Source organism: Microtus ochrogaster, unplaced genomic scaffold, assembly GCF_000317375.1.
Source record: "Microtus ochrogaster isolate Prairie Vole_2 unplaced genomic scaffold, MicOch1.0 UNK1, whole genome shotgun sequence".
Lineage (NCBI taxonomy): Eukaryota > Metazoa > Chordata > Mammalia > Rodentia > Cricetidae > Microtus > Microtus ochrogaster.
Genome location: NW_004949099.1, coordinates 28,114,164 through 28,131,076, shown reverse-complemented (window position 1 = coordinate 28,131,076; position 16,913 = coordinate 28,114,164). Strand labels below are relative to the sequence as shown.

Here is a 16,913-nt window from a genome sequence, read left to right as displayed (position 1 = left end):
TGAATCAGCCTTCGGCGACTCTGGGAAACTTGTCATCCATGAGGCAAAGTTTTCTTTGCTCACAAAATCAACACTTACCTTCAAACAAAGGGCAGACTTTCCTCCAGCAGGTAATGCCTCCTTCACTTGTGAACTGCCCCAGAGCCGTTTCCAGGAAGAAGACGGGAATTCCACAGCAGATGAAAAACACCACATAGGGAATCAGGAATGCCCCTGTGAGGGTGCAGAAGGGTGACATGGAAGCTGGCCTGCCGTTTCTCCATCCACACCAGGCTCTGCAGTGGGTATCTACTACAGGGCTGCACACAGTGCTCTTCCAGCTGCAATTCCAATCTGTCTGGGAGGGCTGGACCCAGAAAACATGGAGGGGGGCTTTGTGCCCTCGGCCATCTTTTACGTTATTCAACTCTCCCTTGCATCTCTGAGCCTCAACTTCTCCAGCCATAAAATGGGCTTTAATAATTAATATCTGCCACCGATCACTTCTCAGGATGACTAAAATGGGAATGTTAAAAATTGCTTTGTTTGATCAATTCTTTTTGTGTGCCATTTATTCTCTTTGAGCATGTGCATACATACATGTTTGTGTACATGTATGTAGAAGCCAGGGGCCATTGTCAAGCATCCTCCTCTATAATCTTGGCCCCATTTTTGATACAGGGACTCTCGCTACACCTGGGGCTCACTGGACTGGCTGGCCAGTGAGCGCCAGGAATCCTCCTGCCTCCACATTCGTAGTGCTTGCATGACAGATGTGTACACTATGCCTGGTTGTTTATATGGGTGCTGAGGGATCCAGCTCAGTCTTCCTGCCTGAAGAGAACGCACTTTGCCAGCCGAGCCATGTCTCTAGCCCCACCCTGCCCTTTCCATCTTTTCTGTCCTCCAGCACAGATTAAGCTTGTTTCTATCAGGTGTGTTGTTCCCTAAACTCTAATCTCAAGGGTGGGTGAAGGAGACCACCCTTATTATATTATTATATAGCCTCCAAGAGATTTTTCTCATAAAGGAAAAAAAAACCTTCTCAGGGAATTGTACAGTAAGAAGCACCAGGCTTCAAAGGGTTAAACATCCCTGCACATATGACTCAAGAAAGGAGCTGAATCCTAAGGAATTTGTAGCAAGGATCCCCCTGCTAAGCTGGTTTAGGGGTACCCTAGGTAAGGACCACCCTACACACAATGTCCATGGCCTGAGCCTTTCTGCAAAGTAAAGGAAATGAGCGAAGGGAGCATGAGCTCTTGGGACAGATGGGGACACTCCCTAAATCCCTCATTTTCTTTCTCCCATCTAATAACAAAGCATGAAAACAGAGTGTTCTTCATCCGATGTCATGAACGGAGGCTTTACCTGAAATTGCTTTTGCTAAATGAAGCCTCTTTAACCGCTGGATTAGCAACTGGATCAACAACCTTGATTAATCCCCATAGTGTGGACCTATCAACTCAGCTTTGAAAGGGGCTTAGCCTTTTCTGGGCAAGGGACTAATTTAAGATTTACCCTGTGAATGAGATACTTTCAACTACGGTGGGGATCTGTAAGTCCAGCCTGTGGATATGTTATTTTGAAAAGAAAGCACAGCCCAGCTAGATTGAAGGCAGCAACTTGTGTACCAGGGTAAGTGCTATCCGAGGCCTGAATCCAAATCTATTTGATTAAAAAGCTGAAGTGGCTCCCTTAAGACCCCGTCATTCACCTGGGAGCCTCGGAGAACCCAACAGATGACTCTGGGTGAAAGCCAGCTGGCCTGTGTCTCACAAAGCTAGTACTGTAATTCCTAAAATAACCAACAACCAAACTGGGGTGTCTGCACGGATGGAGGCTCTTGGCAAATCAAAGAGAGGGGAAAAAAAACCAACAATGAGTCATTTTTCAACTTTACTCACTACAACCTTAAAAACAGTTTGTAGCAGGATTTGTGATCAATTCAATTTATCTCCATTTTCGAATTTGCAGAAGACTTCTTGTTTAACATTTCCCAGACGAATAAAGATGCTAATATAGTTTCTGCCTCATGCCAACCTAAAGGGATCCCATAGCTTTCTAAGCAGACACAGCGGCTTCTAAAGGATCGGTCTGCACAGCGAGTCTGGGCCTGCTGCCTCCCCTTGCCAAGCCACGGGCACTGTTGGCCACTTCATTACCAGTGCAGGGCAGGCCTGGAGCAGCCTGTGCCTTCGGGGCGAATGTCCCCAAATAAAGGGCTTGGCCCAGGAAGAGTGGTCCACAGGCTCCTCAGCTGTTTGCACAGGAAGGCCCTGCTCTGTCTGCATCAGCCAACTTCTCCACCACCTTCTTAGGTCTGGAAGATTTTACTGAAGACTGGGATACCAAGATAGGCGAGGAAACGCTAAGACAGGCCTTTTCTGAGAGGACCTGTGCTACCACCGAAGCTTTTATTGGGATCTCTTGCTACTCTGTCATCCTATGGCAATATGAGGGGTGTGGGAGCATGGGGGGGGTCTAAGCCCTGGTCTTAGCTAGGTGTGCTGGGGACCACAGCTTCCACTCTCCCCAGTGGCACTCTGAGGGCTTCTGGTCTCCCTCCAATATCTAAGCCTTTTCCACATACAAAATCAGCGTGGTTGCAGTTGTTGTGGGTGAGTCTGAGCCCAGTAAAAGAAACTGCTTGGTGCCAGTTTTTCCTCCAGAGAGGCCTAAAATACTTTCCCTAGAAATGTCCTGAAGAGCAAATTTAAAAGACCACAGAGACGAGCACACAGCAAAGCCTTCCCAAAAGTTGTTCCTGGAGTCAGCTCAAGCCTGCACGCAAACGAGGCCTTTGGGGTCAGAATCCCACTGTCTGCAGAAGTAAAACAGACTGCTTCTTGGACCCTTAGCCTCATCATCTTTGAGATCAGTAAAATCACTGATTTCCAAGGCAACCATGAGGCCAAAAGAAAAAAAAGTACGAAGTCACAGCTAAAGCTGGGCCCCTACTCCTGGCACTTCAGGGAGAACAGCTGAGCCTCCGAGGCTAAATTAAAGGGCTTCTGCCTAAAATGCCAGCCAGTTGCCTGAACGCAGAGCTCCTGGTCCAGGTCTATCCCTCACGCAGGTGACAGACACTGCTCTGGGCCTGGTGGCAGGTGGCAGGTGGTGGCGCACTCAGGTGCGAAGCAGATCCGTGCACGCAGGCGCACAGAAACAGGTGGGCCACCCCTCAGCTCACGGGGATTAAGAGGGGGGATCGGGACCGTGCACGAGGGGTGTCCTCCCCCATAGGTGTCTCCCCGCATCCCCACCGTACTCACCTCCGCCGTTCTTGTAGCACAGGTAGGGGAAGCGCCACACGTTGCCTAGCCCGATGATCTCGCCAGCTACGCTCAGCACGAACTCCACCTTGTTGTTCCAGTGGCCGCGCTCATGGACCGCTTTGTCGCGCGCCTCGCGCGTCCCCGCCGCGCCGCCGCCGCCGCCGCCGCCCAGCGCCTCGGACCCCCGCGCCTCCTCGGCCGCTTTCCCGTTGCCCAGGGGCAGCGCCTGCTCCGCAGTCATGGCCGCCCTGCCGCCTCTTGCGCCGGCCCCGGCTCTGCGCCGCCGCCCCGGGCGCCCGGGCTTTTGAGAGGCTCGAGCGGCGGGCGGGGGAGCCGGGGGTGGAGCCGAGGGAGCCGCCCGGCCGGGCCGCACGGGACCGGGACTCGGTACCCAGGCCACCTTCTGGCCCGCCTGAATCTCAAGGCGGGAACGACGTTGCTAGTCTGGTGACTTAACCTTGCACGCCAGGCACCTCGCTCAGCACCTCGACCTTGCGTGCCAGCACTTTGTGGTGCACTCAGCCCCTGCCCTGGCACGCACCTGGTTTGCTCAGTGCACGGGGTTTGCCCCCACAAACCCCACTCACTGCCCTCCAAGTGCAGACAGCAGCGGTGGAATCCTCCATCCAAGTCTAAGTGGGCTATGAATGCAACACTTGAAGTTCTACCCCCTCTCTGTGATCTCTCGAAGCTTGGGCCTCAGTTTTCCCATCTCTACTCAGGGATGGATGGGGAGCTCTAACTTTTGAAAGGCCAACAGCTATGTCGGTCAGGTTCAGCTACAGGGGCCTGGCTGGGATGGGGTGGGACTTGAGGTGAAAAGTACTGTGGAAGCTCCCGGACGACACTGATGGCGCTGGGCCTTCAGTTCCACCCTCTACCCCTCTCCTACACTGGAGTCTCAGTCACGAAGGTGTAGCATTGAGTGGGGACATCCAGAGAAGGGAGCAGGCAAATCTAAGTTGAACGTCTTGTTTCACCTATATGAGCTGTGTGACATTGGTCAGTCTCCTGACGACTTGGTCCTCAGTTTCCTGGTCTGCAAATGGCGTTTCCAACAATGCCTTCTTCGATTTGTTTCAGTTTTTTGTGGTCTGTTTGTTTTGGGGAAAGGTTAATGACAAGATGCTGATAAAGTACTCCTACAATAGAAATAAATGGTCAATGACCCTTAGCGGTTATTATCACCGTGCAGTACATACATGCGTACATCCATGCATAAATCTTGGTCAACATGTCCCTCCAATCGGTTAGACGATGGCAGAGAACTTAGCATAACACGCTACACATGTGTCTAGAAAATATTCGCAGATTAAAGGCAGAGGTGGGCATGTAACTCAGTAGAACAGTGCTCGCTAAGCTTGTGTCCAGCCCTGACTTTTACCAGCAGGACCAGGCTGGAGAGGGGGAGGGGGGCAGATAGTGAAGACAGTTGGAGAGTTGACAGCTTGGTCCCCTGCCTGTGGTGCCATCAGCTGACAGCAGAACCTCTAAGAGACAAGGCCTTATAGAAAGATCTCAAGGTTACTGGGGACATGTGTTTGCTGGGAATGTGAGAGTCCACCATCCTCAGGAAGGTCCTCCTGTCATCCTGAGGTAAGCCTTCGCTGTCCCTATGACACACTACTTCAGCGTGACTCCAAAGTGCAGGAGCCTCTAGGAGCCCATGCCTGATACACTTTGGAAGCTGGTTCTTGGGCTCTTTGTTACAGGGCTGAAAAGCTGACTGGCTGACAAGGGGAGGAAGGAGAGGCTGTCATGAAGGGGCCTTCAGAGAGGGGCAGACTTCTTGCACACCTGCAGAGCAGACTCCCTGTGTAGTCCTGGGTACCTATGGTCCCAGGGCTCCTGAATACCCTGCCTCGAGGCCCTCAGACACAATCTAGATGCCCTTTTCCTGGCTCACAGCATTTCTTGAAAGAATAAATGGAGTGCTGGGGTTGCCCTCTGAGAACCAGGCTGCGAACTCCCAGCCCTGCTCAGACTGATTCGTAGGCTCCTCCACCCACAGCCTGACTGCGCTCTAGGTGACTGTGCCCCTCCCTCCCTCCCTCCCTCCCTCCCTCCCTCTCTCCTTCCCTCTCTGCAGATTCCACTCATCTGGTCTTTGTTGCCCCACCCCATATCCCTGGTTGCTTGTTCTGATCTGCCCTTTCCCACCCAACTAACTACTAATGGCTGCCATACCCTTCTGCCAGGTGTTAAAAAGCTACAATCCTGCAGGTTGCTCAGGGTGAAGGTCTGGCTTCATACCCATCTCTGCTGGCTGTGTTTTGTCAACTGGACACAAGTCAGGGTCATTTGTGAAGAAGGAGCTTCGTTTCAGAAAATGCCACCATCAGAATGCCTGTGGGCAAGCCTGTGGTATATTTTCTTCATTGATGGATGTGGGAGGGTCTGGGCCACTGTTGGACATTGTCACCCCTGGACTGGTGGTCTTGAGTTAAAGAAGAAGGCAGTCTGAGCAAGCCATGGGGAGCAAACCAGTCAGCTCTGTTACTTTGGCTTCAGTTCCTGCCTCGAGTTCCTGCCCAGCTTCCCTCAGTGAAGGACTATAAGCTGTACAATGAAGCAAACCCAAGTTGCATTCAGTCACGGTGTCTCTCACAGCAATGGAAACCCAAACTATGATACAAGTTCTGTGCCTTTGAACTGTCCCTCCATGGCTTCAGGCTCCATCCGTCAAATGGGTTCATATTACTTCTCACCTCAGAGAGACCTGAAGACGACAGGCCTTGGCTTGTTTCTGAACAGTGGCTGCTACTTGGAATGTCAGGAGGAAGAGGAGAGCGGCTACAGCCTTTCTCTTGCTGACAGCCCTCAGTGACTCTCTTTTTCCTACCAGAGAAACACAAACTGTCTACCTTGACATCAAGTCCTCTCAACTTCTGGTCGTCCCACAGTTCCCTTCTAAATCAAAGCTCATTTTCTCACACGCTCAGACCAGTATTTTCTCTCCTTCTGGCGATCACCAGTACTTCAGATAAAATAACAATTGTGGAAGGAATTCATTTTCAACTCATGCCCTTGTGTCCAGCAGTGCATAGTAACTAGGACTCGATCTTTTCTCTGAGCAGCTACATCAAAAGTTAGAGCTTATTCCTGTCTTCATGTTGGAGAGCTTATTGTTACCCTAGAGCCCTGGGAAAGCTCCTTCAAAACTGAAGTAAACCACACCCCCCCCCCCATTTCCCATGAAGCTCAATAGGGTGAGCTCCAGGGACTGAGTTCTCTGAGCTATTTCTGGTTCGCTCTTTTTCTCATCACTGTGACAAAATACCTGACCAAAGCAATTTATTTGGTGTTGAAGGAGGCCGCTTGTTGGCTCCCAGCTGCCCAGCCCCAAAATAATCACACAAAACTGATTAATTAAATAACTGCTTGGCTCATTAGCTCTAGCTTCTTTTTTTTTTTTTTAATTTTCAAGATAGGGTTTCTCTGTAGTTTTTTGGTGCCTGTCCTGGAACTAGCTCTTGTAGACAAGGCTGGCCTTGAACTCACAGAGATCCACCTGCCTCCTCTGCCTCCCGAGTGTTGGGATTAAAGGTGTGCACCACCACTGCCCGGCTTTAGCTCTAGCTTCTTATTGGCTAACTCTTACATATTAATATAACCCATTTCTATTAATGTGTATCGCCACGCAACTGTGGATTATGGGGGGTGAGTCCCTGCATCTATCTCCAGCAGGGCTACATGGCTTCTCTCTGACTCCGCCCTTCTTTCTCCCAGCATTCAGTCCAGTCCTCCCCACCTATCTCTGCTCGCCCCCGCCCTGCTCTGCTATAGGCTCAAAGAAGTTTTTTTATTCATTAATGGTAATCACAACATACAGAGGGAAATCCCACATGAATCTGGCTCACATTTTGAAGGTATAGCCCTCTGTGAGGGGAAAATCATCATGGCAGAGTGTGTGGCAGCTGGTCACTTCAAAACCAAAGTCAGGAAACAGAGGGATGAAGGCTGGCACTCAGTTCGGCTTCTCCTTTTTGTTCAGTCAGGACCCACAGATAAAGTAGACTCTGGGCTGTCATCAATGACACAGAGCTCCCGGAGGTGACTGCTCAGCCCAAAGAGTCCAGGATAGAATTTACTAAGCACACAAGTCTGAGGTCACAGTTTTCTGCAAAACTTGGTTTTGCTGATACCAACAGCTAGTTTTCTGATAGATTGGCAATGGCCCCAGTTCCTCCCCCTTCTCTGTAGCTGTGGAATTTTCTGGATGTCTTTTCAGAGTCCCCACAGCAGAAGAGTTCCACCATGAGCTTGCTTTGGCCCTGGTTCTAAGTCTTCTTTTTCTGTCAATTATTCAGGCTCAGGAAGCCATCTTTATAATTGAACCAGAACAAACATGGAAGGCTTTCCTGGTAATGCCTCCCTTCCCTGCCCCTTGCTAATCTAATTTTTATTGAAAGTGATTACCTTGTGCCACCTTACCTAGGATAGCCTTCTGGAAGAAGAATATGCTAAAAAGGACCTAGATTTCCAGTGAATAATTAGATGACTGGCTGTGTGTGGGTGGTGATTCTGATTTTGTACCATAGTGGATTGAATTGGTGGTCCTGCCTCTTAACCTCATTCTCGTCTTGGTCTCCATCCTTGTTCTTGCTGTGGCCCCCGTGGTGGGCGCACTTCTCTAACCCTTTACTTTGGATTTGATCGATGTCTTGAATCTGATGATGTTACCTTGTAAAGAACTTGCCCTGTACCTGCTGCACTATCAGCCTGGGATCCCAAAAGAGGTCACAGAGAACGCACACCTGTGCCAAGCCCCAAATCCAAAGCCTGAAGGCAGGCTGTCCGAGTCAACTGAGTCACGGGATGACAGACCATGCTCGCTGTCACGTACCAGCGTGATTCCGAGGTGGCTGCACAGCAGACGATGACAGCACACAGCAGGCTCTGCATGAACTGTCACCCATGCCTCTGTGCTGTTGTGCACACACCGCTGAGGGCTAATAAACACGGCAATATCTTTCTTCTTTGAATGAACAAATTGTGGCTCAGAGAGGTTGAGTGACTTACTCAGAACCACTCAACGCACCACTCTGTCTTGGGTTTTACAGTTTGAAGTCTGGCCTCAGCTGTTTTCTAAGCAGTGATTTTAGCCATGTAAACTTGTTGCTACAAATGGAAAAGGCTGAGGGTGAAAGAGGCTGCTTGTCTTCTTCATCTAAGGGAGAAAACCCATTCACACTAGCTCAGAGCTCAGCCATTGCATCCTGGGTAGAATGTCACCTTTGGAGGAGCCCCCTTATGGAGCCTGTGTATATGGATGTGTGGTTTTTAAATTCCAGGTCTGTAGTCTTGCCTGTGAGTGCAGGCTCTCTGGAGCTGCCCAGCACCTATCCTTCTAGACTGAGAATCCCCCAGTTTGCACCTGCGCTCTTCAGTGCTGGAGCTCAGATCTTTAATGACAGTCAGTGAGTGACACACTAGGGAGGAAAGGCTTCTGGGAACATAGAATCCATCACTCAGGATATACTTGCTGTGAGGCACCATGCATGCTGTCCCTCTGCAGCGGCCCCTGAAATTACACAACAGGGTGACCCTGAGCCCCTTAGGACAGGTCAGATCTGATCCCGGGTTTTAGTTGGTAAAATGCCATGTTCCCTCTTGTCAAATTTGTTCATGTCCTTCCTGATGATGACATGTCCTGTAGCCCCGGGTAGACAGTGCCTTGTAGCTGTGCTCTGACAGTTCTGAGCCCTACATGGAGTTTGTTTTCCACAGCTTAAAATTTATAAAGTAGGCCCAGGAAGAGATGAATAATAATAATAAAATTATGAAATCAAGTTACAGCTACAAAAAAAATATTTAAAACTTAGAATTTAAAAGCCAGGCATGGAGGTGCACCCCTTTAATCCCAGTTCTCAGGAGGCACTGTGGATCTGTGAGTTCAAGGCCAGCCTGGTCCACAAAGTGAACCCACCTCCCATCTCAATAAATAAGTAGATAAAATTAAGAACTTATTTCCAGAATTTTCCACTTAATACTATCAGACTATAACTCACCATAACTGGAACATGGAAAATAATTAGATGGATAACAGGGACCCTGTGTATTCAGGTGCTCAAATATTTCTTTCTTAGAGAGCAGTGAGGCCCAAGGATAGATTCATTGTTCAGTGCCATGCGGAAACAAAGTATCACTCTCAGGTTCACAGCAGGAGGCAGTAAGTTCGGATGGGAACCCTTTGTTGGGCAAGCCTGCAGGACGTTACAAGGGAGTTGGGGACAGAAGTCACAGGTGGACAAGCATTTCATCAATGTTGCCCTTCAGAGGAAGCTCTTCCCATGAGGAAGGGAAGATGTTTGGTAGCCGTAGCACTCCCTCTAGGAGTCTTAGTGGTGTCACTGACTCCCTATATGACCCAGACCTCAACCCCAACCTCCGTAGTCCTCCTCCACTGCAGCTCTCTCTGGTCTCAGCTTCCCCACCACCATGTAGAGTACAGTCAGAGGCTGAGTCAACCCCATGTGAAGTGCAGAGTCTGGGGAAAGGCTCTCTGAAGAATGTATCCTTTCTCTTCAGAGCCCTGGTTTTGCAGCCAGCTGAAGCCAGGTTAAAAACTAGAATCTTCTGCCCATGGAGAGCTTATTCCTGGAGGCTAACTGTTCTGACAACAAGAAAAACATAAACCCTCTCTAGAGGTTGTTAGACTGATTGTTGATCAAGTGTTTCACAGATTTGTCCTATCTAGCTGCTTGAATTTGTTTTTAATGTCATGTACCAACTGTAGTCATAGCTAGTATTTTCTGCAAGTATTTTATAGCAGCTTTATTGATATTTATTTCACATGCATTGTAGCCCATCCATTTAAAGTGGACGACATAGATGGCCAACCATGAGCATAAACAATTCCCGTAACAGAAACTCCAGTTTCTGTTACCTCTGCGAGGATAAGAAATGCTGTTCCTTTGAGCTATCACTCCATATGCCTCCCTCCAGCCCTAGACTATTCTGTCTTCTGCCTTTGTGCTTTCCCCTATTCAGAGCATTCACATGACCAGACCAGAAGCATGCATGACTTTCCCACCCAGCTCCTTTCCTGTAACAGTCCTTTGGAGATGCCTCCCTGGAGGAGCATCCACCCTTTCCTTGGCTGCAGAATGCTCCGCCAGATTTTATCCACTCAACAGTGAAAATTTGGGTTGCTTGCAGGTCAGGGCTCTTACTTCTCTGAGCATCCCTGTACAAACCTTTTTGCATGGACACATGTCCTCACTTCTCTTGGGTATATCCTTGGAAGAGAATTGCTAGGTCATAGGCAATTTTTTTGCCTTTTGAGGTGCCTCTGGCCTTTTTATTTTTTCTGAAGCAGCTGACCTGTTGAACCTTTTCCCCAGGTTTTCATGAAGGTTCTTACTGCATCTAGCTGTAGCAAGCACATCCCTGCCAACATTTGTTAGCATCTGTGATCATATTGTGATCATATATATATATATATAAAACCGTTCTAATGGCTGCAGCTTGGTTGACTTCAGCTCTGGTCTCTGCTCTCTTTCCTCATTCTATAGGATTAATTTTTGAGGCAGGGTTCTGCTTTGTAACTCATACTGACCTAGAATAGTCTGGCCTCAAACTTGACATTCTCCTGCATCTGCCTTCCAAGCACTGGAATTACAGATGTACACCACCGTGCCCAGTTCCTTTGTTACAAGGCTTTGCCTTGTAACTTGAACTGACAGCATTATTGCTGCGATAGAAGGCAGACTATATATCATGAAAGATTAGCCATCCATGATCTAAAGGTTCAAAACACACAATATTTCCCAATCAAAAACCTCTCGGGAGTTGCCAAGATACCACGATATGGGGTCCAAAGCAAGAGAGCTCATTGTGTATGCTCAGCATGAGTATATGTTCATGTGGGTAGCGTGTGTATGTGTGTGTGTGTGTGTGTGTGTGTGTGTGTGTGTGTTGTGTTATCTCCCGGAGTCACTTACCTTGTTTTGTGGGTCAAGGTCCCTCACTGTACTGGAGTTTACACGCTATACTACATAGCCTTTCTTGGTTCTCCCAGCCCTGACATTACAAGTATGCCTTCTATGCCTGGCTTTTTACATGGGTTCTGAGAATCATATACAAGTCTTCATGCCTACACATGCAAGTACTTTATTGTTCTCTCTCTCTCTCTCTCTCTCTCTCTCTCTCTCTCTCTCTCTCTCTCTCACACACACACACACACTACTGTGCTAGTTTTGAGTCAACTTGACCCAAGCTTTGTTTATCTAAGATGGGGGAACCCCAATTAAGAAGATGCCTCCATAAGACTGGTTGTAGGAAAACCTATAGGGTATTTTCTTAGTGATTGATGGGGGAGGGCATAGCCTGTTGAAATAGAAGCAGCGGGGCTGCGTCCCCAGCACCCAGCTGCCTGCAAGGCTAGCTTTACCCGAAATAATTACACGGAACCTGTATTCATTTAAACACTGCTTGGCCCTTTAGCTCTATCCCTTACTGGCTAATTCTGATATCCCAATCAACCCATCTCTAATAATCTGTGAGCACTGGTCTTAGTGAGCACCGGTCTTACCGGGAAGATTCTAGCCTATGTCCATACTGGGTCAGAGCTTCATCGCATGTGTCTCAAAGAGCAGAGCTCTCACGTCTGCCCTGGAGAGGGGAGCATAGTGTCTCTGCTCCAGACAGCAGAGCTGTCGAGTCTGAGCTCACTTCCTTTTCCTCCCAGCATTCTGCTCTGTTTACTCCACCCACCTATGTTCTAAGCTAAGCTATGAGCCCAAGCAGTTTGTTTATTACTTAACCAATGAAATCAACAGATTGATAGATGACACTTCCACATCAATAGCCATTGTTGGTGGCACCATCCCTGGGCTGGGGTCCTGGATTCTATAAGAAAGCAGGTTGAGCTAACCGTGAGGAGCAAGCCAGTCAACAGGATTCCTCAGTGGTCTCCGAATCAGCTCCTGCTTCCAGGTTTCTGCCCTGTTTGAGTTCCCGTCCTGACTCCCTTTGATGACGTGGAAGCATAAGGCATATAAGCCCTTTCCTCCCTAACTTGCTTTTGGTCATGGTGTTCTATCCCAGCAACAGTAGCCCTGACACACACACACACACACACACACACACAGACATGCCTGCACACACGTGTGCCCACACATGCATGCACGCCTCTCTCTCAAATCTAAAACATTTTCTGGCAGCAGGCATTGCAGACTGTGCAGAGGTAGCACCTGTCTGTGCTGCATGCTCTGATTGACATTTTCTGTGTTCTGGAAAACAGCAGTCTAATTCACACAAGGGTTTTATCAAGGTGTGGCACCACAGGTGGTGCGTAATAAAAGTCTAGCTGTCACTCTATTGATGACAAACATGTAAAATCGCGAGCTTGTCTTTGGAGAAAATCAGGTACAAGCAGAGATCAGAAGACCTTTATTAAAGAGAGTGGTGCATCTGGGTGCAGAGCAGGGGGAGCAGGAGGCCCTGGCTTCCATCCCCAGCAGTCGGGGGGCGGGGGGGGGAGAAGGAGTATCCAGCTGGTTAGAAACAGATATCTGTACTGATTGTTCCTTGTCAAGCTGACACAAACCTAACTGAGAAGAGGGAATCTTAATTGAGAAAATGCCTTGAAAGTTTGGTCTGTAGGCATCTGTAGGGCATGCTCTTGATTAATGACTGATTGGGAGGGTTCAGTCTACTGTGGGTGGTGTTATTCTGATCTCCACTTGTACCTGATTTTGAGTTGTGGAGGAAAGCAGGCTGAACAAGTCCTGAGGTAAGCCAGCAAGCATCACTTCTCCATGGCCTCCATGTTTGTGATTGGATTCCTGCCCTGACTTCTCTGGATGGCTGACTGCTACTGTGAGCTGGAACAAACCCTTTCCTCCCCAGGGCAAGGCTCTCGCTGTGTTTAATCACAGCAATAGAAACCCTAAGACAGCATCTAGAGAGCAGTGAAAGCTGGACCGCAGAGTTCACCAAGTAGGATTAACTAGAAATCCGAGGTCAGCTTTCGGGTGGCAGATGTCGAGCCTGGGTCTTAAGTCTCCCTTTCATTTTCATGTATAAGTTCCTCAAGCTTGTCTGGCACTGTGATACCTAGGCTGCCAATGCTGCTGTCCCTCCTGGCCCCAGCTCTTGCTGTGGCAGCTCACACACTAAGAGAACAGCACAGGAAAGGACTCATGACCTCATGGCTTGTGTCAGAGCTCAGAGAGGCACAGAAACCTGTGTTCACCATCTCCTAGGTGACACCTAGATACCCATTTTCTTATTGAGAACTCTTCTTGGCTCTTCATGTTACCTCTTTGCACAGGTGTTCACAAGCTCTCCTCAGTAGACAGATTACCTAATCAAAATGGGTTCACACCACCACTAGTAACAAAGAGCTTGTTAGAGATGCAGAATCCGAGGCCCCATCCTGGGCTTGCTCAGTCAGGATCCACATCTTGAGATGCTCAGGTATTTCAAGCACCTGCTAACATTTCTGAAAACCAAAGATTGAATATTCATCTAAAGCCCCAATGTGAGCAACTGCCCTTCCCCAGCCTCTGCTAAGTTCTTGGCATATAGAATTGAACCTGACCCCCTACTACTGCCACTAGGAAGGTTCTATGTAGCCAGGGAGACAGACGAGAAACCAAAGATTCCAGACCTTCCACTGACCTTGGGGTTTTCTTCGGATTGAGAAAGTAATTGCTTTATTGATTTTTCTAAAAATGAATTGCTTTGGACTCCAGGGTAGGCTGCCATGGGTGGCAGGGTCTGACGAGTGTGCTGTTTCTTTCCTGTTTGTCATCTTCCTGGTCCTCTGGGAAGCATCTCCTCCATTCAGTTTTAAAGCTTCTTTACTGGGGTATGACAGGCAATTAGTGCATACTTATATAAGCTGATGAGTTTGGAGAAAAGTATGTGCCTATGAGTCCTCCCCACAAACACGCCACCACCTGCCTGATGATGATGAGGATGGTTAGTGATGAAGAAAGAGAATGGTAGTGGTGGTGACAATGATGGTGGTGGTCCTGGTGATGATGGTGTGATAGTCATGGTGATGATGATGGTAAAGATGGTGGTAGTAGTGATGATGATGGTGGTGATTAAAGACATTCAAAGTAACATTTACCTTCTTGGATTTCTGAGTCTTATGCTCTGTGTGATGCATCTCTAGAGTTTATTCATCTTGTAGAACTGAAAAATACATCTTTAACACTTTTCTCATCACAGTGACAAAATATCTAACAGAATCAACATAAAGGAAGAAGGATTTATTTTGGTCACTGTTCCAGAAGTTGAGTCCATCATCGCAAGGAAGGCTTGGTGGAGATGGCATAGAAGGGAAGGCATGGCAGGGATACCCTGTAGGGTATTGCGAAAGGCACTTTGGGACTGGCACAGTGGAGAAGGCATGGTGGGGATGGCCCATTGGGGAAGACATGGTGAAGGTGGCCCGTTGGGAAAGACCCAGTGGGAATAGCATGGTAGGAATCCCGGTGGGGCGGTTCTATTGTAATAGAATGTTAGGGTGGTTTCTCACTTGACTGTGAAAGGAAGCAGAGAGTTGGATTAGGAGTGCGATTAGGCTGTGACCCTGATTGCCTCCCCCACCAGTTTCACTAGTGATTCCTTCTGCTCCAAAGTTTCTAGTCATCCAAAGCATGGCCATCTGGGGACCAGGTGTTCACCCATGTGAGGGGACATTTTACATTCCAACTAGAATAGCCGCTGTGTTTTCCTCCCTGGTCAGCTATACTCTCCTTCCATGAGCATAACTACTTTTAGATTCCTAATGTGTGCATCATCTCATATTTGCCCCTATACATCTGGTCTGTTTCATCTCACATACTAGTCTCCAGGTCCATTCATGTTCTCACAAATAGCAGGATTTCTGCTTCTTTGAAGGTTGGGTGATATTCCATTTCATGAATATACCACAATTTTTTTTTTGCCTTATCCATTTGCTCACTGATAAATATTTGCTTTGTTTTCATGCCCCAGCTCTCGTGGTAGGCGTGTAGATAAATTGTCAAGATCCTGGTTTCGGTTCCTGGAATCTGTAACCCAAAATGAGATTGCTAGATTGTATGGTAGTTGTAGTTTTAGTTCTAGAGACATCTCTGTATTGTTTTCCAGAGCAGTGATCCAGTTCCCTGCCCATACACACACAGCACACATGTCTCCGTTTCCATGTCCTTGCCAACACACATCGTTCTTTGCTAACAACTACCTTAATTGTGTTTGCTTTGTATTTCTCCAAAGATTAATCATGGTGATCTCCTTTGTGTCTGTTGGTTTCTTTGCATAAATGTCTGTTATGCTCCTCTGCTCTGTTTTTTAAAAGCTAGGTTGGGTTAGAATGGTTTTGACTACTAAGTTGTAGGAGATTTTTGAGACAGGGTCTCTCGCTAGAGCCCTGGCTGACCAGGAGCTTGCTGTGTAGACCAGGCTGGCATTTGCCACCCAACTCTTGGAATTTCAGACTTACACTACCTTTCCTGGTTGAGTTCTCTGTATAAATCTTGAATAGAAATGGAATAGATGCAGGTTGCAGGGCTTGTAATTTATTCTGTTCCATGGGCTGGTTTTCCATTTTGCTGTGGTTTCCTTTGCTGTACTGTAGAGCTCTGATGTATACAAGTGATCTCCTACATGTAGCCCTTTGTCCCAGAGTCTGGCTTGTGGGTCAGTCTGCCTTCCCCACTAGATGGTACCCACCATGGAGCATATATAATAAACTGGGCATACCTTTACCCACAATGCCTTTGTTCTTCATTATTGCTTATTGTTTCCACAGAGAAGAAAGTTATTCTTAATTCTTTCCTTTCTACAGACCTTTACCAATGCACTACAAGATTCTAGAACTACAGGTGTAATACTGGTGCTCTCATGGGTCCTGAGTGAAGGTTCTGGCTTGGCATAACGGCAGTGGAAAAATAAGTGAGGTGCAGACTTCAGCAGCTCCCCAATGCCAGGTACCACACCCCAGTGGCATGGGTGTGGCTTTATCCTCACACTCCACAGAAGGGACAGGAAACCCGGAGAAGCTAAGGAAGGTACCCAGGATCACACAGATCACACTGAAAGCAGCCTGGCTCCATGGGCAAAACCCTCATGTCTTTAAGGTGCTATTCTTGGGGATGGGGCATGGCTCAGACAGTGAAAAGCTTTCCTTGAACATACAAAGACCCATGTTCAAGGCCCAGAATTCACATAAAAACTCCATAGTAATTGTACCAACGTATAATCCCAGCACTGGGGAGGCAGAGACAGGCAGATCCCTGGGGCTCACTGGCCGCACGCTTAACTTGTTTTTGCACTTCAGGTCAGCTAGGGACTTGTAACTAGTTGAACCTCTCCTGAGGAACAACACCCGAGCTTGTCCTATGGTGTCCATATGCATGCATGCATGAACATTCACACACACACACGCACTCACACAGGCACACACACCGATAATGAAGATGTCTCTTAAAATCTTTTACCCCAAAATAGATCACAATTAAGATTTTATGAGTTTTTCCAATTTCCCTTTGATTTTTGCTGATCTATGAAAATATAATTATTTCTTTTTTACTAATTCTATTTTATTTTCAGTTATGTATATGTGTCAATATGTGGGTATGTGCATGCATGTGCAGGTGCCCATGGAGGTCAGAACAGGGCATCAGATCCATGGAGCTAGAGTTACAGATGATA

General features: G+C 47.9%; 1 protein-coding gene across 1 annotated transcript in view; it reads right to left on the bottom strand.

Moving 5' to 3' along the window:
* Slc6a11 (solute carrier family 6 member 11) overlaps positions 1 to 3,540 on the bottom strand; it is a 120,029-nt gene extending 116,489 nt beyond the window's left edge. The window contains exons 1-2 of the mRNA XM_005365027.2: positions 3,255 to 3,540; positions 79 to 213 (exon numbers count right to left, since the gene is read on the bottom strand). Coding sequence (XP_005365084.1) covers positions 79 to 213; positions 3,255 to 3,498 — 379 coding nt within the window. The 5' untranslated portion in view covers positions 3,499 to 3,540. The remainder of the gene's footprint in view (positions 1 to 78; positions 214 to 3,254) is intronic.
* Between the last annotated feature and the right edge of the window lie 13,373 nt (positions 3,541 to 16,913).